Source organism: Thermobia domestica, chromosome 16, assembly GCF_964235325.1.
Source record: "Thermobia domestica chromosome 16, izTheDome1.hap1.1, whole genome shotgun sequence".
NCBI classification, from domain to species: Eukaryota; Metazoa; Arthropoda; class Insecta; order Zygentoma; family Lepismatidae; genus Thermobia; species Thermobia domestica.
The window spans coordinates 76920394-76947310 of NC_137469.1; the positions used below are offsets into that span (position 1 = coordinate 76920394).

Genomic DNA, 26917 nt, shown 5'->3' on the forward strand with positions numbered 1-26917 from the left:
GAAAATATATATTCATTGGTAGTTTATCTAAAACTGGTTAAATTTTCCTGTTATTACTGGTGGAATTTCTGTGAATGATAGGGAAGTAGGTCAATATTTTCTTTTAGTATTATATAAATGCATTGTTTTGTCTCTTATTAGCTTTTTCATATATATATATATATACAGAGGACATATTAATGAAATTTTACGTTCCAAAATTTAACGAAAACGAAAACAAATACTGTAAATGTATATAACATTTTAAGAGGTTATTTCTTTCTACTAAAGTGCTTTTGTTAGAACATTACTACATCTGTTACATAAAGCTGCTCTAATACCTCCCTAGATAATAACTAATAAATCACTAATCTTTAATTACTTTATTTCCTCTTTCTAAGTAGTTTTGGATCGTGACATAAAATAGTGAATATTGCTTTATGTAACTATTGTAAAGTATCTTGGGTACTACCACCTGAATGCATGTTTTAGTAAACACTAATCCATTAATTTCGGTGTTTAGAAATCTTTTGTTTTTGTTTTTATTCGTACTTACTACTTGTGCGCAAAAAAGAATAAAACCTGCCAGTATTAACAAAATGGTATTTCGTGCTAGATAGTTGCTGAAGTAACAGAGGTCATTTTCTTAGATTCTTACAGATATAAGTTGTGCCAGTTTAGAGATAATAGCCTATCTAGTCTACCCTTTTTGGTGATGAGAGTCCCACATGAAGGCAAAACCAGGTTGGTGCTTCTTACTAATAAACAGAATAACAATATTTCTTCATGTACGCTACTCTTCTTCTGGCAAAATTCATAATTCATGTGAATGAGCATCTTGAATTTGGGTTGCGTTATTCCTTTAATATAATCTTTCTTAATGTAATATGTAGATACCTGTATATACGGTAGCTTGAACAATGAATTTTAAAACTTGTATGTTGTTTGCTGTTTAGATGGTAATATTTATTTCATGCATAAACATAATTATTCCTTTAATTTGTGTGTAATATTTCCGTGAAATACTAATTAATATTAAATTGAACAATCTTTCGTTAAATTAACCTGCCAATTTTTCTACTTTGAAATCATCCCGTATGATAGTAAGAGAATAACTATTGAATAACAAATATATCGTACTAATAATACAATTATATAAACATTGATAGAGTTTATGGAGATTTTCTTTAAACTGATTCTAAAAAAGAACATTTTTGTATAAGTTTGAACATTTATGTACTTTAAAATACTTAATAGAAGAAACTAATCTTTATCGTGTTGTTAATTTTAAATTTCTGTTGATAACTTCGACTGCCTAAGCTACGATCTTCGACAGAACCTACAATAAGGATGGATTAAGAAATTTTGGATACTACAATGGTCAAAAACTTGTTATAAACAACGTTTTTGTGACTAGAAAACTCGCTCTGGCGTTTATGAAATTATTTAGTGTTAATCAGGTAGTACTTACATAGGCATGACCAAGCGTATCATAAAAACAAAGTAGATTTAAAAAAAAAAAAAACTCTCTTATGGTTGTGACATTTATTTCAGCATAAACGCAAAATACTATAAATAATACATGTTCAACAAACTTAAAAAGTCCGTTACTGAATTCTCTCTATATATATATCTCTCTCTGTGTATATCTGTTATTTGCGAATTTTTCAATTTTGAGCCCTCCATTCGGGTAGAACATCAAAAACTATCTGAAAGAAGTTATGGAATTTTTCGCGTCACTCTTACCGTTCCCGAGATATTGGCCAAATAAGTTCCGCTTTCGGAAGATTTAAGGAGCCATATTTCGAGAACTCTAAGTCATAGAGAAATCATATTGGTGTTGATCATAATACATAAAAAGATGGTGAATATTTTGGTACCAAATAGTAACTGGTGGTCACCGTTCCTCAGATATTGGCCGAAAAGTTCCCCAGATGTTGGAGATTTAAGGAGCCATATCTCAGAAACCGTAAGTCATAGAGAGATTATATTTTGCGAATTTTTCAATTTTGAGCCCTACATTTTGAGCATGTGTCTTCGTAAAATAACATAACGTAGAACGTTTTAACAGTTTTAAACAGAAAAATCTGGAAAAAATTTAGTACTCAAGGAAATTATAAATGAGTAGATATATTACAAGAATTGTTTAATGAGCATAATAATGAAGTACATAGAACAATTGGTATAAAGTCTGTAGAAGTCTGAAGGAAAATTATTTTTTTTAACCCCTTGCACTGAAATGACGAGTCTAGCTCATGGTCTCCCGGTGCCAAATCACACAATGACGAGCTACACTCGTCATAAATTTAAATTATTATAGTATCACCTAGGGTTACTATATTGCTGTTTTGAAAGTTATATAATGATACATCATCTATAATACACTTTTATAACTTATACTTCAATTATTATCAGAATTCAGAAAATAAATCGTAGGGGAAGGGGTTAAGTTCGTTCTGGCAATGTACTAGGAGCATTCTCAGCTGGTTTTACGTAAATTAGTTTCGCAGTTAGAAAGTAACGCATTTGAATCATTCTGCATTCACACTAAAAACCTAGATCTATATACCAAGACATTGGGATATCACTTTTAATACCTTTATTGATAAAAACAAAAATTAATTTCATAATCAATTTTATAATTTGGAGTTCTAGTTTTTTTTTTTTTTTAATTACTAAATGAGCTACATAAATTTTATAGTCTTTATCATTATTTTGTTTCCTAGTTTGCTAAAACTGAAAAAAAAATGAAATGTGAAATTATAACGATCAAAATTACCAATTCTGATAATTATTTTAAAACAAACACAAGTAGCAGTATCACCTGTACTCTACGCGAAAGATTTTGGTTTATATTGCATGATACTTTCTCAACTAATATTGAAACCGAAAGTAATACTAGATTTCTTCTAATTCGAGAGAGATTAGAGTGGAAATGAAAAAGAAAGGGACGTTTGGTTGCAGGAAATCATCTCTTGGTATCTCTTACCGTTTGTACTCTGTAGTGATCAACGTTAAAACAAGGATTGGTTGATTTTTTTTTTTTAGTTTGTACAGAAGACTAAGAGCGAAGACGATATCTATTCTTCCCAAATCCATTGAAAGATTTAAAAAAAGCTTTTCTCGTTATCTCTTATTGTTTTTCCTCTATGTAGATCAATATTGAAACCGGAAGTTCTAGCGGATTTATATCATTTCCGGTTTCAGTAGAGAGTTAAGGATGAAGGTGAAATGTATTCTTGGGTCACTTGATCAATTACAGGAAACCGCTTCTCGCTATCTATTATCGTTTTTACTCTATAGTGATCAACGTTAAAACTGGAAATGGTTGATTTCTCCCACTTCCGGGTCGAATATTATCTCCATCAACGTACTCGGTTCCTATCTTGTGACCCTCTACATCCTGGCCAAAATTGATAGTGACCCATCAAGTAGTTTGTGAATTTTTTGTATTCTGGACGGATAGATACTTTTTTTTTTTTTTTTTTGTCTCGTCTCTCGAACAGACGGATATACATTTTTACTCTCGGTCGAACAGATGGACAACTAAACGGGGAGGATAGATATATAAAGGAGTTTTGGTAATGTTTAAAAACGATGAAATTGTTTATTTCAAACATTTGTAGTAGTAATAGAATACTAATCTAGGAGTCATAAATCACATTTTGGAGAAGAATTTTCCTTAACTGATCTTTACTGTGTGCTTCGTCAAATATTGCAACTTATGCAGTCGAAATTATCAGCAGAAATTTAAACTTGGAACACGAAAAAGTTAAGTTATTTCAGGTTAGTATAACACGTCCCTTGCTCAATTATTTACATAATGTTTAGTATTTAAAAAAAATCTTCAAAATTCTTTAGATGATCCCTTCTACAAGGTATAATAAGGCAACAGAATCATCCCGTGAGTTTGCGTTACTGCTGCAACCATATATAAGTAAGAAAGCTAAGAATATGACATATAAAATAAGTTGATACACTAGTTAATCATATATGTATATAACTAATCGAACAATAATTTAATTATCAATTTTTCTATTTAGGATTACAATATCTTAACAGGAAAAAAGTATAATATATGGAATATCCAAATTACAATGTTCGTATATTCAGTTATATTTAGTAAAGACAACATGATCCAACATGCTGCAGAAATCACTTGAGTAGTTAATCAAATACTTGTTTGTGTACCTTTTTCTAATTTCTCCTCTTCTATTTGTCTTGTTGATGAATTAGGACCATCAATTTTACAGTGCGAATTTGACAATGGTTTGGAGAAAGTGCAACATGGTAAAGCCCCAGGAATAGATCAAATACCAACGGAAGTAATTAAGAATCTCGGAACAGCAACAAAGAAGAAACTATTTAATCTTATTAATGAAATGTTCATCTCGGGAAAAATACCAAGAGACTTCGAGAAAAGCATATTGGTGCCTATCCCGAAGAGGAAAGGCGCACGGAAATGCGAAGAACACAGAACGTTAAGAACGTTAAGTTTGCTTTCCAATGCTTCAAAAATACTATGCAAAATTATCGCACAACGAATAGAGAAGATCGAAGAAACCATCGGAGGACCAGTTTGGATTCAGGAGGAAAAGAGGAACAAGGGAAGCAATACTGAGTCTACGGTTGATCATGGAACAGCACATCAGAATAAATAAACCAATTGTGATAGCATTTGTAGATATAGAGAAAGCTTTTGACAACGTAGGTTGGAATATCATGTTCAAATCAGTGAAGAATCTGAAAGTAGATTACAGAGGCAGAAGAATAATATACCAACTTTATAGGAACCAGACAGCTGTTATAGGAAGGGATCAGAAGGACGCAAGAATAAGTAAAGGAATGAGGCAAGGATGTGGACTTAAACCTCTCCTGTTCAACGTCTATATAGAAGAGGCTATGAAAGAATTCTTGTATAAAAACGATAAAGGTTTACAGCACAATAAGGTTTGCAGATTACATAGCATTGATAGCGGAGAACGATGAGGACATGCAAGAAGCACTTCCAAACTTAAACGACCAACTGGAAAAAACATGCAAAATAAAGATAAATAAGAAGAAAATGAAAGTGATAAAGTGCACAAAAGCAGGACAGGAAGGGGCAAACGTATGACTAGATGGAGAGAAAATCGAAGACATTAAGACGTTCCCCTATTTAGGAAGTTTTAATAGCCTCGAACGAAAGAAGTGAAAAAGACGTAAGTTCCAGAATAGCACAGGCTAAACAAGCATTCAATAGGAAAAGAGGACTACTAACATGAAGAAATGTGTCGCTGGACGTTCGTAAACAATTTATTAAGACACTGGTATGGAACGTGGCGCTGTACGGATCAGAGACGTGGACATTGGGAAAGGCTGAAATATCCAAGCTGGAAGCATTTGAAATGTGGTGTTGGCGCAGAATGCAGCGCATATCATGAACTGAAAGGAAAAGGAATGAAGACGTATTGAAGAAAGCTAATAAAGGACAACAGATCATGAAGGCAATAGGGAAAAGAAGAAACAGCATGCTTGGCCATCTTATTCGACACTCCGATTGGATCACTGTGCTGATAGAGGAAAAGGCAGAAGGAAAACCAGGAAGAGGAACACCAATGATAGAATATCTAGATGCAGTTACGAAGAAGGGACCTTATCAAAGTATAAAACAGCTCTCCCAAGCGAGAGAAAAGTTTTAAAATTTCCATGTTGCCCACCAACCTATGGTTGAGGTGAACAAGAAGAAGATTTGTCCTGTAAAATATATAGACAATGAAATCATTCATAGCTGTTTGTTAGTGTTTTCAGGTGATAATTCTCCAAGAAATTCATGACCGTGTCACACATTTTAAAGAATATGTTGTTATATCCGTATTTCTATATTAGTTGTCTTTATATATACATGTTCTTCATAATGCCTAAACAATATAGTGATATAGGTACTTGAGAACTGATCGTATATTTATTTGTCCGTTCATTAATATACCTACTTATGTTTCTTTTTTTTTTTTTTTTTCGGAAATAAAAATTCTTAGTTGCTCCAGGCTACAATGTCAACTTAAATTTTTAACTTTTCGTTCCATAATCCAGTGATTAACAGTCAAGAATCTACAAAAGACTTCTTGTATTATCTTGTGTATCTTTCTTTTTAACAGTTTGCGATCGTCATTTGTTTCTCTTTAAATGTATTCGATCCTCATTTGTTCAGAATTTACTTCAAGCCTCGATAAAATGACATCTGAATCCGTTTCGATTCAACCAAGAAATAGTCTTGCAGTAAAAAATATGAATGGAAAGCTTAACTGCATTAATCTATTGATACTCTTCCCGACAATAGTCATAAAAGCAGTAAAGAGTACCACCGCTTCGTGCATTTTGGGGGAAATTACTTGCAATTGTCAACTTTTCCTTTTTCACCTTTCGGCTTACTCACCTCCTGGAACACACAACAGTAAAATATGTTCTGAAAGGATTTCTGAGAAACGAAGATTACGTAGATGTTCAACATATCAATGTGAATTTAACATTAGCAGCATAGAATCAACGTTGCTTCAATGCAGCCAAGTTCCAAGATAAACAAGTGGCCAACTTATGGAGTAAGAAGTATGTATTATGGGGAAATGCAGGTTCCATAGGAAAAGGCCAATTTAACTGGTGGCCAAGTTAACAGCTTTTGCTGTGTTGTATGTTATGGTGTATTTCTTGCTACTCTAAGTAGGAAATATATATATTCTTTGTTTAGGAAAAACTTCTATTAGTTGGGAGAAGTTTTGTTTTCTAAACTCTCTTCATATTATTTTTTTAATCTACGGTATATAATTGTTATTCTTATTTAAATCATTAATTTCTATTAGCTGCGAAGTTAATAGAAATTAATGATTTAAATAAGAAATCACAAATCTTCACATCTTCAAGTGAACCAAACAGATGGAAATCCGGAGGAGCAAAATCGGGACTGTATGCAGGATGCTCCCACACCTCAACGCAGTCTCTGAGGAGTTTGAGCGATGTGAGTGGCAGAATGTGGACGCGCATTGTCATGTAACACAAGAACACCTTCCGACAATCGACCTCTGCGTTTATTACGAATTGCAGGCTTCAACTTGCTTACCAGCATATCACTGTACCTTTGACTGTTTATTGTTGACCCCCTTTTCCAGGTAATGTTGCAGGATTGACCCTTGTGAGTCCCAATCCCGGTGAGCATCACTTTCCCTACAGAAGGTTGATTCTTGAATTTCTTCTTGACAGGAGATCTGGGGTGCTTTCATTCCATGTTCTGGCGTTTGCTCTCTGTTCAAAATGATGAATCCATGTTTCACCTTCAGTGATGATTCGCCTGAGAAATGCTTCACCTTCGTTAGCATAACGGTCCAGTAGATGCTGACAGATTTTCACACGGTTTCGCTTGTGCTCTTCATCGAGTTTTTTCTAAACCCATCTCGCACAGGCTTTGTGAAAGTTGAGCCTGTTATACACGATGTCATATGCAGAACCATGACTAATCTGAATATAGGTTTCCGCTCCAAGTTACTCATCTGCTGTTCCGAATCAAGGCACGGACTCGTTCAATAATGTTATTATCAGTTGTTGTTGTAGCTGGACGCCCTGCTCTTTTCTCATCCTTCACGTTCCTTCGACTACTTTTAAACTGTTCAATCCACTTGTTAGCATTTCGTTCTGACAACACCTTGTCCCCGTATAGTTCTGACAGTCTTGTATGAATTTCCGCTCCGGGTACACCTTCAGACCACAAAAAACGGATGACAGAATACTCTTATAACAGATAAAGCGTTGATACAGACATAACTTTAATGTTTATTAATTGATTGAATTGGAGATTTCATTGAACTGGAGAAAGTAATTATAAGAGGGCAATAGGAATAGAGATATGCTAACGGGCAAAAATTGTTTCTTTCAGATTAGGAAGGAACTTGCCGTAATGTATTGTTTAATGAGAAAAATTAATAACTAAGATGTTTAGATCTTGTTTCTTGAAGGAAGCTGGTTTCTACAATCAGTGCTTAGTTTTAAAAAAATCGTTGCTTCCAAGGTGAAGGTCCAAATCCAATTCTCCAATTGTGTGTTTGTCCTTGGAGTCGAACCAAGAAACTATCATTCCGAGATTACCCTTATCTCAACAATAGTATGCATGTTTTCTTTTCCTGGACGCACATGCGCTGTAGGCATTTTCAGATACGCTGCAATTCTACATTTATTTAAGCATTATTAAATCTGCATATGCTTCTTGCAAAAATTTTACTTTGTATTTTTTTTAACTGTATAATATGCAATAAAAATATTTTCTTCTCTGCGTCGGGTAAGTTGATTTTGTGCGCTAGATACAACTCGGACGTACTTTGACTTAAAATTTAAACATTTTCAGCAGGGATACTGGTTATTCGATTACATCGGGATCTACCATGTAGTTTTATCTACAACTTTTTTGCCTAACGGAAATGAAAAGGAATGAATGATAGTGAAGAATTAAATGTAAGGTAAAACTGTCCTAAATGAGATCCTGCAACGAAAACGGCTTGTGATTATAATATAACATTTCAAACTACTCGACTTAGCCAGACATCCCGCGTCGTAATGAATACGTTAATAAGCAAGGATCACAAATTATGGTTTACATTGGGCTGTATAGGGTATCGTCAATAAAGTGAAGTTTTCGAACATGAGTGTACGAGTTATTAGAGTACATAAGCAGCTGTTCTTACATTTACTTCAATTATACATAAAAAATAAGTGAACTACCAGCCAATGACGTAATACGCCTGCCAACGTGTTTTTCAATTAAATGCCAAAGCTTCAGGCATAGTTTTCTCATAGTAAAGAATATCTCGACCCTTGTTCATTTAATTATCCAAAAATATAACATAAGAAAGAAGAAAATGTCTAAACGTTTGAGAAGATCATGTTCAGTTCAGTAATAAATGTGCATGAAACTAGGCTTATTATGTAGAAAAATATTGGTAATAAGGTGATTTTTAATGCGGGCTTAAGGGACTTAATAAAGAGACAAAAGTTTGCTGCGACCGTAGTCGTAGCATAAGAATATGCTCAAATATATTGCTATAAAATTTTTAGTAGAAACAATATTATACGCAGATTTTTTTTTTTTTTTTTTTTTTAAGTAGGTCGTTAATATGGTAGAACCTTGGTGCTCTCTTCCAAACTTAAAGTACACAGGAGATAGTTATCTTTGTATTGGTTCGTCTGATGTATTTAATCGGCTAAGAAATGCTTTTAAAAATTATATTAACTTCATATTATGACTACAATTCTGTGTCCTTCTTTTAAACCATATTATTGGCAGATCCAAGATTAAGATTCGCTAGTTGTTAAGTTTTTAGTTAAGGTTTTATTCTCGCGGAAAGTCACATATACACGTAGTTCCAATACCACATTAAACTATAAGTCCGCGTCTCATATTCTCGTTGTGCTGAAAATTTGTATTAAAATAAAATAAAACTAAGTTGTCACTTTCGGTAAGTGTAGTTCGTTCCGCAAATTAATAAAGTAAAAGACTCGTTGAATGGTAGTTGCAAAACTACAACCATATGGCTTGTGTAATATGAATGTGTACTATATAATTGTATAACACCTTCATTTTCTTGGTGTACAGGGCTGAAGTATCGGATAAGAAGACCAAGTCTCATCGAAGTGCATCGGCTGAGACTTGCAGCGAGTCTGATAGCCACAGTTGTGATAGATCCACTAGCCAGCCACAGAGTTTGTCTGGTGCTAACTCTAACCAGGTAATGAATTTATTTGAAAGTTATGGTTTTAGGTCTTATATATCAAAATACAATTCATAAACCCACTATTTACCAATTATATGTTCAACAATTTTAATAATTGAAACTCACCAAATTTTTAATATTCTGTGGATACCTTTTTACTTTTCAGCAATAGTTAGGTCAAAGATGTAATTTTTAAAATGTCTTATGTTCTTTATATGTGATTGATTGATTAGAGCTTAGCGTCTCTTTCTGCAGCGAGGTATATGAGATGTGAACGTACAGCTTCACGTAGAATCTGAATCACTGAGTTTCCACCTCGCTGCAGAAAGCGAGGAATTGAACCCGGGTCTTCCACGGCAAAGACACGTACACTAATCATACAACCATTAAGGAGTTCTTTATATGTGATCACGCACGGAAGCACAAAATGACTATAAATTTTATACGTATCTGTTTAGAACCACATTTAAAGAAAAATTAGATGAAATTTAATTATTTCCACAAGAAAGAACACGAATACAAATACGAATACAAAACCTTCATTTCATCCGGATAAAGAAATCTTGAGATTGGGATTTATCTTGGTATTCTTATGACTTTGAATTGAAGATTATCAGAAAAACTTTAAGATTGTGTTTTGTTCAAAGAACATAGAGTTCACTTCGTTACACACACACACAAAAAAAATCAATAAAGTCCGGATGTGTGATAAACTATTTTAATTTTTATTGAATCTTCATCCAGTTACTCACACTAATGTAGAATGCTAATTATGCTAATTCTGTCGCATTTTGTTTTGAAGCTTTATTTTTAATATTTTTGAAATAGCAGTCCATCACCAACGGAATGAACAAGTTAAACCAGTCAACAAGTCAAGCTTGATATCTATTAATATTAGATTAATCTCTTACATTAATATATAATCTATTAATGTAGAAAAATTAGCTCAATTGAATAATATTAAGTTGTATCGCAAGTGACCTCAAGTTTTCAATGCATTTAAAATATACAATATGAAACAAAAGTACTTTGCAAGTTTGAAAATACAATTGTAAGTTAATAAACATATATTAATGAAGGTATTGAACAGATACCCCAAAACGATATGTCACATTACCCTCTTCCTATTAAAAATTGTAAATCTCTACCCAAGATGGCCTCCATGATGATAGTATAGAGTAGTAAATGCAGTTCTACCTCCATTATCCCTATTCCAGATATAATCACTCTTTCTAGCCATTTCAAACTTTCAAGGTACCTTTGCCTTATATTGTATATTGTATATGCATTGAAAACTTAAGGACATTTGCGACACCACTTAATATTATTCAACTGAGCTAGTTTTTATCGTGGGCTACTTTGGTCTAATATGGAACTTTTTAAGGGAAGACTTAAAAAAAACTCTCGGAATTCAAAAAGTAAGGATCATCCTAATAACTACTTCAAAAAGGCTGCTTACTGGATATTTTACTTTGTTGCTAAGAATCGATTTTGAGATAAAAATACTGCTTTTACTTCGTATATGAAATAGCTGTAACGGAAGGTTCTAAAATTGTTCAGTATGTATTTTGTTTAATTACAGAGAAAAGTGTTATATCGCCCAAAAAGGATAAGCTATCTAGAGCCATTACTGGTAAGGTTTTACTACAGCGTTATATCTAGAAAAAGAAAAGTGTGCTTGAAGCTTTTTTTAAAAAAAATGCTTTCTTCATGTTTTATGTAATGAAGCAAGCCCTCTCTGCAACATTCCATGTGTGCAGCATGTTGACATCAACTTGGAATGTCTTGCTTTTTCTGCATGAATGTATTTTGAATAATTATTTCGAAGACATTCTAGCACTTTATCGAGTAATACTTTCAAAGAAAAACTTGTGTCGCACTTCTTGTTTCCCTTTGATTAAAAATTTTATGTTTATCTAATGCTAACAATCTATCAGTTCTTGAAATCTAATTATATTTCAAAAATTTAGAAAAAATTAAAAAAAATAACTGTCTGTCTTACTTTATGTTACAACATTATTGTTTGTTCATTATGCATGAGAAACATATATGTTTTGGTGAGTTAGTATATGCTTATATGCATTTTTTGTCTTCTATAAGGTGACATATTTACATGTACATTTGTGTTGATGAGTTTCTAAGCTCATCGGTAACGGTTTAAACATACATTCAGGAAGAGATATTGGAACTTAAAATTCAACATATCGAAAACATATATTATCTTTTATTATCATTTCTTTTCTTTAAATTTGTTTGAATTGCGCTGAAATATCCTGCAATACAGGATGTTTCAAAACAACACCGACAATGTTTGGGTAGTGATTCCTGACACCAAGATAAGACAGAAAGTACAGACCAACCTGGATGTATTTATACAAATGGTTCCTTTCAGAGTTATAGGCTGCCGAAAATACGAAAAAGTTAACTTTAAAGGCCCATAGCTCCAAAACTATGGGATCTACCGTAGTCGGGTCAAGACTGCATTTAGGAACTAGTAGGTGTCCTATCCAAATACCCAAGTTTCAGAATCCTGCGATTCTTCCGCAACAACCTGTATAGAGGTAGCTGGTGAGTACTTCAAATTATATGCTCATAGCCAAACTCCCTCTATAAAAATAGTTATGTGAGTACCTTAGGATTCTGAAACATGGATATTTGAATAGGGGACATATTAGTTCCTACATAAAGTCTTGACCCGACTACGGTAGGTCCCATAGCTTCGGGAATATGGAATTTTAAAGTTCATTTTTTCGTGTTTTTGGCAGCCCATGACTCCGAAAGGAAGCATTGGACCCAGGTTGGTCTATACTTTTTGTCTTATTTTGGTGTCAGGAATCACCTTCCAAACGTTGCTGGTGTTGTTTTGAAACATCCTGTATATTTTCGTAAATAACTGCTCCGTTTAAGGGTGTCGAGCACCAACACCACTTTGCGCTCTTATCTCATTAGTTTGTACTTGGAATATTATTTTATTTCTCCTTTCAAACGAACTGGAATTTTTCTGATTTCTTTTTCAAGTCTAGATAAATGTCCTTTGGTACTTTTCAAAATGAATTTGCATTATATTTAAGTCTAATAATACTTAAAGAAAAATTAATTATTAAATATTAAAATTAAATATAACAAAATGTAATTTTTTTACGAAGTAAGAGACATTTAAATAGATTTGAAGTAGCAATTCATAAAATCAAACTATTAAAATTTCAAGAAAATAAAAAAATAATAATCCCCCATATAAATCAAGGTGTTAAAAGAAAAAACAAAGGAGGTAGTCAACATCGATATTTAATCGGTTAATGTCTCACGCGTGGGCATAAACATGAAGTTGCCGAACTCCAAAGAACCAGAAATGTTCATAATATTAATATCTCAACAATATTACGAGCTACTTTTCTTCAGTCATGAGCAAAATTAAATATTAATTTTCCCAAGATTGATAGTTTTCTTTAGAAATGAATTGAGCAATTAGCATACATTTCCCTTTTAAAACCTTTTCGGAAAATGTTCACAGAAGAATTATAGTGGTGGTGTCTAATTATGATCACGATTGTTTAAGAAACGCAATGACGTTGAAAATGATATGCAGGGTGGCCCATATTTATGTATATGATGTTTCAAAGACTGCGATAGAGAAACTAGCAACATAACTTGAACATAAACACATTAGTCTCACACCTTTTCTTACAAGAATTTTAATCTCTGTTCTCCATGGCATGGGCCACCAAGAACAACGTTATCACAAGCATCTTGACAGTCTCGTACTGGGGTATCCTGTGCAACTTCTGTGATAGTTTTCCGTAGTTCGAACAAAATGCGTATATGATGTTGATATACTTTGTCCTTTAAAACACCCCATATAAAAAGAGTCAGGTGATGTAAATGGCAAGGTCGAGCCTACCACTCAACAGACCACGTCGACCAATCTAACGGTTCGAGGATGTTTCGTTTAGTCACTCTCGCACTGGTACGGCATAGTGTGCCAGCGCTCTATGCAGTGACCGTTATTCCCACTCTCAGGCCACACAGTGTTGTTATCGAAACATTTTGTCCAGAATTACAAATACTACAGTCAGTCACCATATACACTATTATGGGCCACCCTGTATATTATAACATTACTTACAGTTGCAAACAAAGAAATTCATAAGTACGAGTACATACATATAACAGATATTAACCTAAAATAAGCATCTATTTTAGGTTTAAAGTAAAAAAGGACACGTGCTTCAATAAGGTATTAATAATATTTAATGTGCAAGTTTGGCTTTGTTTTTGAAAATTTTGTGAATATTTCTGGAATTTTGGGTTGCTATTTCTAATGCCTGATGCTTATGTGATTTTAATTTCGGAAAATAGCTCAACGTTTTCGTTCTTTTCTTCTCGGTAAATATCTCCAGTCTCTTTCTTTCGTTTCTTTTCTCATGCTTTCCCCTCCTAGAATAATTTTAAAATGTATGGTATATACAGATACAAGAATACTTGGATTCTTAGGATTTCTGATAAACTCCATAAGGAAGAAAGAAAGCACATTTCTTTCCGAAACATTCAGTATTTAAACTTCCAAACAAAGATTTTCTGTTCTTACTTTTTTTGATTAAGTCTAAATACAACATCTAGGAATCACATAGCTCTAATTTATGATTTCTTCTTATTTTTGTTGTTTACTAATGTCTCACTGAAAAACAGTGGCTCACGCAAAAATTTATCAAATTTGTCAAGAAGCTTCCAAGTTCATATAATTTCAGGTGTTTGTATATACATGGGTCAGTCAGAAAGTTAGTTGCACTCCTTCGTAAATATTTTCGGTCAAAGCCTATTTTGATAAAACTGTGTGGCAGCACTGCAGACATGTAGCTGTATCGTATGATGTAGCGACTTTCACGAGGCAAGTGAAGGTGTTCTGATAATCAGTCGTAAACATGTCTCAGCAGCTGCAAGTAGCGTCCAAATTAGAAATGCGTGCAGTGATTCGTTTTTTGTGAGCGAAAAGGCGTAACTGCACTAAAATTTATCGGCATTTGCATGAAGTATATGATGAAAATACAATGTCACGTCAAGCTATCGCGAAGTGGTGCAGCATGTTTGAAATCGGACGTACAGATATTGACGATGAGACGTGCGAACTTCTGACAAAGTTTAGGTGGGAAGTGTGGGATCACCCTCCTTATACCCCAGACATTTCACCGTGTGACTTCCATGTGTTTGGCCCCATGAAAGACGAACTTGTCATTCGAGTGGTATCGTCGCTTTGAGAGATCAAAATTGCAGCCCAAGAATGGTTATCGGGCATTGGACGGGATTTCTTTCCGGAAGGCATGGAAAAACTTGTACCACGCCGCGACAAATGCTTAAATAACGGAGGTGATTACGTTAAAAGTAGATTGTAAATGTAACTTTACGATACAAATAAAGTTACTGTAAAATTTCTATCCTACTTTGTTTTTTTGAGTAGTGTTACTAACGTTTTGACTGACCCTTCTTTTATATATATATATATATATATATATATATATATATATATATATTCATATGGTAAATGTTTATTTCTTACATAGTTTATTTGGCAAGGGGGGTTAAAACTCTAAACCTTGCATACGACGCCACTGATGAAATTAATTTGTCGGATAATTTTGTTTCGTACAAACAGATTTTAAAAATAGTGCTTATTATATATTACACAAAACACATTTTACTATTAAATGTAATATTAAATTTCAGATATACAGTGTAGTTATTCTTGACTTTTTTAGATATAACTCATACTTTCATATACCTTTCCTTTTTTTGTTTTGTAGGAAAGTACTTCACCTACAGCTGGCGAAGGAAGCTCAACAAAATTAGGATTTACAGTGCTGCAGCCCTTTAGTCCAAATAAAGGATATCGTCCGATATCTTTCAATCCGGGAAATACCCCTAAACTTGCTCAACCAGTTAGCTGAACTTATTGTGTGCACCAGTGTTGTATTTATGAGTGCAATAAAATAGATGTAGCAGTGTTAGTTACAAGACGGATAAAACTTTTTTTTTTTAAAAAAAAGTTACTAAGTAATGAAAGAAAAACTTAAAAATTTTTTGTTACTGTTATTATTATTACGGTATTGTCATGAAATGAACGTCAAGTGCCTTTTGATTTTATAATCTTGAAAACAACTGTTTTCTACGAACGTAAACTAAACTAGAAGAATGAGTGAGCGTTTTTTTTTTTTCCTTTTTACTTGTACGGGTGTTAATATTGTGTGTATGATCAGTTACTGTTGGAAAGGATTCAAGAAGAAAGTTGAGATTTCTGTCTTCTTACAAGTGATAGCTCCTTGAGAAACTGTGTTATAGTTATTATTATTATTATTTTTATTAAAGTATACCATTCTTGTTACATGAAACTCTGGACATAAAGTTGTATGACCATTTACCTATCAACTTAAATTTATTTATCTTGTGTTTATTCAATTCGAAATAATATCTCTTAAATCGTACCTAAAAGTATGATAGTTTGCATATTTTACGGGTTACCAAAATCGTAACGAACTACTTACCTGGGATCTATCAACATAGCAAAAATATTGGTCGAATGATATTAATTTTAGTTCGATTATCGATTATTACTTCTAAAACTGAGTCAAGGTTTGATATGGAATAATTAAGAATTATCTCATAATCAAATCTTAAGGAATTGCATTTTAATCTACCGAACTCTAAACAGTTTGGCAGTTTATACTTAAATACTCGTGTTTCTAGAGTATATGAATACCTAAACAAAAATTCAAGTTATTTTAATTATTATACTGATAATCTCTGTTTTAATATACATTAAAATTGCTGGTGAAGAAGTATTTGGAGAATACAGCATTTGCACTGTAAATGTGGAATTTGTCTCAGTTATATATACGCAATTGTCTGACACGAAAATGATTGAGGTGAACCTGATTAGAAGTAGAGAACGCATGATACAGGGAAGTACTTTTGTCTGTACTTTAAACAGTCAACACCATCACTATAGAAACTTCAAGATAATCTGCTGGGACTAGTATTTTGGCGCAATGCGTTCATGAAGAGTACTGTAATGCATATGCGCTTTAAGACTTTTTTCCTTGAGAGATTCTTAATGACGATCAGACCATAGTACGAGGGGACTAAACCTTTAGAATAAGGAAAGCCCATAGCTCCTTCATAGTCTCATGACTAGAACGCTTTGTTGATAGGCATATTCACAAGGTTAAACTCTGCTGGAACTTTATATATACAGTGCCTTGAATAAAAAGTTGAGTAGTAATTGAGATCCGTGCGTGAGATCAGACCTTCATAACTTCGCTGGTGAATAGGGAAAAATACAATCAATCAATAAGGACATTCACACTATCGAATAATTCTTGTATATTCATCTTCTATAATTTATCCACGCCCGGCGTTGCACTTCTAGGCACAATAGTCTATTGAATGATACCATTTGCTGCGCTTTTACTACTTATTATGTCCTAGGAAACCAAATGCGTCCTCTCACTTGTGGATAAAACATCGTTTCTCAATCATTTTCGAGTAACTTAAATTTTATTATTGCACTGGAACACATTTTTACAGTGTTCCAGTACACATATCATAAATGCAATTTCATAAACAAAAAATATTGTTAAATGTTTTAACAGAATTTTATTACTGGTTATTCTTGTTTCTAGACTTTTTTTTATTACCCAGTGAAGTTTTGGGTGATTGTTGTCACTGTTGAAGGGTACAAATCTTTGTTGTCTGTAATAAACTATATTTGTGTTATATTTGTATAAACTTGTACATAATATACTTAAAAGAAAAATTCTAATACTCATTCAAATTACGAAAATAAACTATGGTAACGTTAAACAATGATAGGTATAGAGTTTTAAGTGAATTATAAATAATCCAGAAAATTGTTATATAATATAATATAATATATAAATACATAGATTACTGTTATTAAGAAGCGGAAAGATGAGCCAAAGGTCTTTTTTCCTGTATTTTTTTCTCCCAGTGATGTATAGAAAGAAAGAATACTGGTGCTGTTATTTTATTTGTCAAAATAATTATTTATACTTGTATAATATTTGGAGTTAGGTATTCCAACTGTTCAAACGAAAAACAATGTGAAATACAACAATAAAAATATGTATGTATATGTTTAAGTGTTGTTAATTAATTTTTCGATGGAATTATTTGTAACATCTTTAACACAATGCTGTATTCCCTTGGTTTCCCTGTATAATGTTATCACTCTTTGGCTATTATTAGTCACTGCTATACAGGCCGGCCCTAGGCAATTTGCCACCCCGTGCATTGGTATCATTTGCTGCCCCCTTTCTCCAGAAAGAACAAATATTAAAAGCTACAATTTAAGTCTATTATCCCATCATGAACAATGAATGGGAGGAAAAGAGCACTCGTACTTAGAAGGGCCTAAACACTACAAATACAATCTCGTTGTGTTTATTTTCTTTAATAATAATCTGTTTGTTTTTTAAATAATAATCTATTATGTTAGTAAAAGATAAAGCAAACACACTTGCAGAAGAAAGATGATAATCCTTTTTTTTAATATATAGAATTCAATATCGAGCTTCAATCTCAATATATCAGTTTGCAATTCCAGTGGTACTAGCTCTTTTATATTTATTTATTGATTTTCCTTCTGCGTCTGTTAAAAAATTTAAAAGAAACTTGTGTCCACCTTCAATGATAAGGAATTTGTTTGTAGCAAAGAAAGACTGGTTCTCGTATCAAAACTATGATAACTAACGAAATGGAATAGGTGTTCGCTACTGTTCCAGAATTGAGTTCTTGTATTTGACAACCAAGCAATTAATGCTGGGATTTGTTTGATGATTTGCTGTAGCACTGTCCAGGGGAACACAGTATTCCAGGGAGAACCAGCATCATGTCAGAATTGTTATATGAAACAAGAATACTACCACTGAGTTGATTTAGGGTGTAGGAAACCAGTTTCTACTGAAAAAAAAAGCATGCAAAAAGAACTATGTAAACAAATATTCAAGTAGGAACTGTACTTGCCAAACTCAAAGGAATGATGAAAAAAGACTATATAGCGTTAGAAGAACTAATTCCAAGTTGCTGATCAATATAAAAGTATGTTGTATTATCAGATGTCGACCTTCATACTATGCTCTGCCAAAAATGTATTTAGATGTGTTGAGAATTCCGTCAGAAGTAATACACTTTCCAGGTTTCTTCAAGTGGTGAAGAATGGAGTAGGTTACCTTATGGTTGGGGAATGATATTTAGTTCTCAATATTAGCATTACCAGTATTAAGCACTTGTCAAGCCACTGAATTCTGTTCTGGAAATGACAGCAAGTTTAAATTATCTTTCTGAAGGAACTAGAGCAACTTTACGTACAGGAATCAATATAACCTTCATTTAACATGTAATCAGTAACAAAGTATAGACTACTTTCCCTAAACATCACATTTTACCATGCAAATGTAAAGTACACGTTATCACCTTTACAATACTGAAATTATATACTAAACATATCTAAATATAAAATATGGAAATATAACACTAATATTTAATCTTAATTCAATTTACGTGGTTATCGCCGTATCAAACGCTTTCCTATCAACTTGTGTAATAACCAAGCAGCTAAGAGGTTCTAGCGTAAGATTATGAACCACAAAATACAAGATTATTTATACGGTTTCTAGTCTATGCGCACTCAAAAACACGAGCATTATTTCAAACGTTTCCGAACCGAACCCACGACCCCAACATTATGAAACTAACGCTTAAGCCACTACTCTAACACATCACAGATACTCATATTGATTGGAATCTGGTGTGTCAAGGCACTGGATTATTATTTTTTAAAGTTAACTAATTTAACGAACCTTCCTCAGTACCTTATGTTTCCTATTTTTACGCGTTTTACTAACTTTTACAGTTTTTCCAGTAACTCTTTAAGAACAGGGACAAAAGCACAGAAACATTGAGAACAATAAAAATCACAAACACTATTCGCGTGTTCTTCCCTTGCCTGAAGTAAAACAATAATATATGACGAACATGCAATTTTTGGTCTTTCATCTTCTATGTGTTGTCAAATCCAGAGTTGGAGTGGGTCAGTCAGTCGATGGGTCAACAGCATGTGACCCACTGCGACCCACCACCCATCATGACCCACTGTGACCCACCGACCCACTCTGCTCACTGTATTGTATACAGGATCTTCTGAACAGCAAGTTTTTCATCCTCGACCGTAGCCATAAAAACTTAAAATACGTTTCTGATTGCTTGCAGTTTGCGATTGTCCAAACCTTCTGATGTATGTATTGTGTATTATAGTAGTAATTGAAGAAAATTGTCACTTTATTGGAATTGAAGAAGAAGAAAATTGAAGAAGCAGTTGAGGTTAAATTTATATCATGACAGGCAAGGTGGAACAAAACGAGCCCTGCCGGGCTTCTAACCCGTTCCTACTACTCTTACTACTAGTCTTCCTACTCCTCCTCCTCCTACTACTTTTACTGTGGATTCGTATAGCAAAACTGCACACGTAACGTAAGTAAATCACTTTTTTGAATATTATTTTCATCTTATTTTAATGAAAAACGTGTTATGAAAATTTAGAAAATAAAATACAAAAATAAAACACTTTCCTTGACCCGGGTTTGAACCCACACCAAAAGCAATTATAATTACTAGCCCATTGCGCTAGTACGCTCGGCCACGAAGACCACCAGTAACAGGTACTTGATTTCTGCTATATTTATGCTACGTGGGAAGAAACTGATAACTCCAACTAACCAGAATCGCGCATTTAACTCCTATGAGTAAGGTCGAGCGTGATTTAAAAATATGCTTCTGAACACTGGTGAATTTGTCTACGTTTTACTTTCAAGCCTTCCATTTCCCTTTTACATTTGTTTCTGTTTACTTAGCTGAGATGAGTATCCCTAAGTGAAAAAAGAACTTGAGCCATTTTTGGATATTGATATTTGTAATTGTAATAATAGCAATAGGACTTATACTACTACTTGGCTTCGAGACACAGCCTATGAGTTTTTAGAGAAGCTAGCTACTGAAAAGAATAAATTTTTGAATCTTTGTAATATATAAATTATTATATAAAAAATTGAATGTAACTATGTGTGCCTAATCATCACAACCAAAATGCATTCAAATAAAATGAGTTTTGGTATATAGTTAGGCCTTAATCCAAACTGGGATGTTATCATATTGCTTTCGTTATAACCATATCCTAAGGGATAGTGAGAATCCGAATATTTGCGAAAAAAAATTGAGTATCTCACAAGCCGTTAAACTTACGGAGCTGAAATTCAGTATATTAACTCTTTATTGAAAATGAACAGAACGTCTCCTAGCATTTTTTAACATTCTTCTTTATAGGGAGGGTGGAACTTTCTATATATAGTAAGTTGATAGTGGGTTAGTTCGTAAAAAGTAATCGAAAACGATCGATATTAGTTGAAAAACAAATTGAGAAAGAAAAACAGCCGGGTTCAATTCTCACCGAGAGCTCATGTGGTTCGTATTCCATGTTAAACGTCTCACATGCCATAGATTCCATGCACATTTCATATAACCTCGCTGCTGAAAGGGACGTTAAACTCAAAATCAATTCAACTCAACTCAACAAAAAATAAAATGCTTCGCATTATGTATTCCTATATGCTTACCATGCGCTATCTACTATAATAATTGCTGAAGTTTGTTTATTATATGGAGCGCTTAGAGCACAGGGCAATCAACCCACAAAGTTGTGAGAAAAATAGAAAAAAATGTAATGTGAGCTTCTGTACGCTGGTCTACTTACCTTGATTTGGAACTTTCGAATTTCATCCGTTTTTCCACTGAAAAGTATCGATAATTCAAGAAGGAAATAATTAGACCATGATAATTTAATTCAAATTCATCGTAATTTTGCCCGTGACAAACACTTTACCATTTTATATCGTAAATGTCAGATCTATCGTTATTGTAACAGAGCGGTGCTTAAGCGATTGACCGTAGAAATTCAAACTCCGATTAGTTAAAATTTCACAACTTGGTTTTATTACAAGAGTAAACTTGTTTAGTCGGTAGACAAGAGGCCGTGGAAGAATCGATGACGATGTGTTTTGATGGAGTCAGTGGTTCATGGTGGATGGTGGGTCATGGATCAGAGTGGGTCACGGTGGGTGGTTTACCGTGGGTCGGTGGGTCGTGGGTCAAGTTTTCATTGACTCACGCCATCTCTGGTCAAATTTTAAAACCAAACCAAACAAACAGCAATATTAATTCACAAAACGCTCAACATCTTAGCTATTCACGGCAAAACTATTGCATAATCCGAATAACTCTAGTATATATCCACAAATCATCATTTTTCATATTTTACCGAAATACGTCATGACTTTTCCGACAACCTGATACTTTAAATGTTGTTAATACACAATGTTCATTGATCTCATCACTTATTTACTTACTCCCTTATGATCATCAAAACCTTTAGGGTACTTCCCGTAGATATAGAAAACTGAAATGTAGTATCCAGGCTTGGTGTAGCGTGCACGTAAACAAACAAAAATTAACAGGATAATATTTCCATGCAATGGAGTGTGTTGATTATTCAACAAAAAGACTTGAAATTCAATCAGAAAATTCATAAAATATAAAATATGTAGCCAAGTCTCGACTTTGCAATAATAGTAATAATAATAATAATAATAAAGGAATAACATAATTACAATATCAATTCCGTAAACAATACCTTCCAATTAAGAAAAAAAATATTGCCACGACGGAATTCGAATCCGTGTCTCTGCCATATGAGTTTCATAATTTACCAATCTACCAAAAATTCCTCATACAAAGATAAAACAATAAACTAATAGTTACGGAAGATAAAAAGAGAACTTTCTTTTTCTACACGTGTTGGTCCAATTCAATGAATGCAAAAGTAATGTCTGCCGGCTTGCATTATCGCGGATCCCAAGAGTTTCAGATATCATCTGTTCTTATTGGTCGATACATATAAGACATCAAGAGTCATGACCTACATATAGCGGAAAGTAAAGGCCAACTCCTGTCGGCCCTCGTAGCCGAGCGTGCTAGCGCAGCATGCTAGTAATGAAAATCGTATTTGGCGTGTGTTCAAACCCTGCCCAATGATTTTTTAAATTTTCATAAAACTTTTTTCATTAAAATAGGATTGAAAATAATACTTAAAAAAGTGATTTACCGATTATTTTTTACATGTTCACAACACTTTTTTTCATTAAAATAAGCTTGCAGTTTTACTATACGGATCCATAGTAAAAGTAGTAGTAGTAGTAGTGAGCTCCTTCGTGGCTAGCGTACGCGCCTTTGGCGTGGGAGACCCGGGTTCGATTCCCGGCGGGAGCTCATGTGGTTCGGATTTCACGTTAATCAGTAGGTCCACGTCTCATATAGCCTCGCTGCTGAAAGGGACGCTAAACTAAAAATCAACTCAACTCAAACTAATAATAATAATAATGATAGTTGTTGCAGTAGTAGTAGTAGCAGCAAGAACAGGTTAGAAGCTCCGCAGGGGTTGGTTAGGTTCTGTTCTCTTGCCCAAACTTTTCTGTACATTTTACATGACCAACTTCAAACAGCTGGCTAAGGTAGCGCACGAGTACTGAAACTCTTGGGATCGGCGTAAATGCTGCCGGCTTTTCTTCTTTGAAAATTAGAAGTTACGATGAGGAATAATAGTAGTAATGTAAATCGGGAGCAGTTAAAAACAATGAGGTAGCCTCAACTTGAAGAAGGTTTTGTGATATTTTCCTCATTGACGAAGGTCTGTATAACTTGTTTTTGAGTTAAAGAAGGAAATCTCGATTGTCATTGGGACACTCATAAGGAACGTCTCCTTATACGAGCATTAGTATTTAGTATACATACAACGATTTTAACTAGCTAAAAGTTTAGATAAAAGATGAAGTGACGCGGTAGGTAAGTGGTTAGCGTATTGAACTTCTATTTGGCGGACTCGGGTTCGAATCACGTCTAGGTTTAAACTTTCAAATGTTTCAATTTCAATACATTCTCAGTGTGACAAGCAAGATCTTCTCTCCTCCAGAAAGAAGAAGATGTTGGAATGAGGAGAATTGTAGAAGGTCTCTCAATGGAGGCAATCATTTGCAAACTTATTTCCAGCAGTTGTTCTAGATTTGATATTTTCAGCTAGTTTCAAGCATTTCCTGATTCATGCGTGGTCAATATTTTTATTTCTCTAAAGGTACAGTATATAAAGAAATAATACATTACATACACAGCAATATTGAGATTAATATATGGTGCTCTTTGGAAAACACGATCCGAACCATAGAGATTCATCTTAGAATGGAGAACTGTTTCGTTAGTCACCTAGTTTACAATTTTACCTACATAAACACCAGGATCAGGACTAGTAACTTCTGTCAGTGCCGAGATAAGTTACGTGTAAGTTGGGTTGCATCTGTCTAGGTGTTCTCACAACTGCAAATTACCTGGACCCTAAGTAATGGAATTAGACCACTTAGGGGGGAGATACTTTTGTGGTTCAGTGTACGTATTAGAAAAATCGACAATTTCAGATCGAAGTATTTCTGTAGAGTAATCACAAACATATATATGCTGACATAACAGTGTTGTCAGAATATAAAATTATATTTACTAAGTTTCTAAACGATACTAATATGATTCATTCCAATCAAGAATCAAGTTTTAGCAACGTGCATCTTCAAATTATTTTTACAGTTTGCAACACCGCTACATGTTATACATACACTCTTGTTAATCGTTATTTATCAATCATTCTTGTGTATCTAAAGGAACCAACCGGAATATTTAGTCTCATCAGTGGCGTATTTAGGGGGGTGGCTTCCGGGCTTAAGCCCCCCCGAAATCTTACTTAGTATAGTAAAGTAAATGAAATATCTTGCAGAATTTTCACATTTCCAGGCAAAGCCCCCCCCGAAAGTTAGCAAAGCCCCTCCCGAAACAAAATCGTAAATACGCCACTGAGTCTCATCATAATAAAGGAAATTAAGTAACTAGAGGCTTAATTTCAGAACATAAAACTTATTCGTATCACATCCGAAAACATAACCAATGCATTGTTTGGTGTTTGAATTAAGGCATGATATCACGAATTTCTGTTTGAATTGAAACACAAAAGTGTTTCCTTCTTTTTGATTCATGAACTGAACAATAGAATGAAGATATTAGGGAACAATCCTACTAAAAGACTTCAATATACAAAAAATAAAACTCCCTAAAATTTCCACTGCTACCATACAGCTATTAGATATGGGTTTTAATGCGATCTCAAATGTATTGAAGCGCAATACCTTAGGGTTCTAACCACGGAGATGGACAAATGAGGACTCGGAATCCAAAGAACTTCCTGCCCCCCAAATGGAATTTGTCTGTTACGGATATCTTTAAACATGATTGACAGTAAATGAAGAATGTTTATTAAAGAACAACTTGAAGTACCCGTTCTTATGGACAGGAAGAATAAAGTTTGATGAAAATAAAACGGGAATATTGAATATTGAAAAAATCAACCGTTTTTTCCGTTTCCAAGCGGAATTTTCGAAAACGCTGCAACGTATATTCATCTATTTTCGATTATGGGTTTATCGAATTTTGTTACTCTAACGCAAGCGAATCCTCACACTAGGTATTTTCTGAATAAAGAATCGAAAATTTTTATACTACCTGTTGAATCGAATTTTTGAAACTGTTGAAACACTTTTTCGGATTATTTCAATTAGGAATTTATATATCGGATTTCATACCTGTAACTTAAATGAATACTCGCATTGAGTTTTTCTCTGTGTAGGAAAATTGAATATTATACAATATCTTTTCTTTTCCTCCTATTAGAAGTGGAATTATCGAAAATGTCGAAAAATGTACGAGTATTATTTTATTTTTAATTAAGAGTTTAAATATCGAATCCTACTTATCGAACTTGAATGAATCATCACATTTCCCAGTTTCACAATAATGAGTCAAAAATTTGTAATATAGAAATTGCCCCCTTTTCCCCGTTTAAGAACGGAATTTTCGAAAAATGCTCAAACATGTATGGTTATTTCTATTTGGAAGCTCATATGCCGAGTTTCATCTTAAATCCTTGTTTCCTGTTCAACTTTTTAATGTTTCTATCTATAGTATACATGAGCACCCACAGTAGGGGGCAATGGAGGAGCGATTGCCCTCTCCTGAATTTCCGAGAGATGTTCGGTTCTTCTTCGAAATAGGTGTGTATTAAATTCGCCTACTCACCCATTACAGTATTTCATATATCAACTGTAGTTAATAAAGTTATGTAATGTACGCTAATAAGAATTGTTTTACATGAAATATTAAAGTGTAATTGTTTTACATGTGTATGAAGTGTGTATATTCGCGACTTTGCTTGTGCGTCTATCTTTTGTCCCCTTCTCCTTTGGAAAATATTTTGAGGGCGCTTCAGGTAGTATGGTCTTTATGTTGATCAGTGAGTCACTTTTACTTTTTTTATATAATAGTATAATAATGAAAGAAAAATAATCTGAACCATGTTTACAAACTTTCCAAAAGCAACAATTAATGATCAGTGGCATAGCCAGTAAAACATCACGGAGGACACTAATAATTGCCATTACGAAGGAGCGCGCTTGCAGACACCACGCAGACAAATAGACAGTTTGTTCAATAAGTTACGAGATTACCTTGAAATAACACACTTAACGATATCAGAAAAAGTTATTACCACTTAGTTATCTACCTACATACATCCTTTCAGGTGCCATACCTACGCGGGATCGTTCGTAGATGCTATAAAATGCATTAGGAAGTCATCCACTGAAATGCTGTTCAGCACCGTCGTCACATTCGCTTGAATCGACACAATATTCTTAAAACGCTCCCCATGAGGACAGATCTGCGCTTAGGGAAGAGCGTGAAGTCAAGAGAGTTCAAGGTCTGTGATATTCTTTTGGTCAAAAACTGGCACACGGGAAAAATGGTCAAGGCTGGCCTACTACTAACTTGTTTTCACTTATAAATTAAACTAGAGCCTAAGAAAGGCTTTGGGCAGCCAGATACTTCTCATTCAACTGGGTGATGCATGGCTAGTACTTCGGTTCCTAGGCATCATTATTTCCGACTTTCTGGATTCGAGTTCAGTACCTCTTAATCCAGACAGCTCCCCACTTGCCTCGTAA

The 26917-nt window shown here is 33.9% G+C and overlaps 1 protein-coding gene across 4 annotated transcripts in view; it reads left to right on the forward strand.

Annotated features, from left to right (window-relative positions):
- Window positions 1-17926, forward strand: part of LOC145673176 (uncharacterized) — a 244208-nt gene extending 226282 nt beyond the window's left edge. The window contains exons 7-10 of one of the 4 annotated variants that reach the window (XM_081742631.1): window positions 640-723; window positions 9593-9725; window positions 11293-11343; window positions 15506-17926. In XM_081742631.1, the coding sequence (XP_081598757.1) occupies window positions 640-723; window positions 9593-9725; window positions 11293-11343; window positions 15506-15649 (412 nt within the window). In that variant the 3' untranslated portion in view covers window positions 15650-17926. Of the gene's footprint in view, window positions 1-629; window positions 724-9592; window positions 9726-11292; window positions 11344-15505 lie in introns of those variants that run through there. The other 3 variants (XM_081742633.1, XM_081742632.1, XR_014128727.1) reach the window with 3 other exon arrangements.
- Window positions 17927-26917: the final 8991 nt, after the last annotated feature.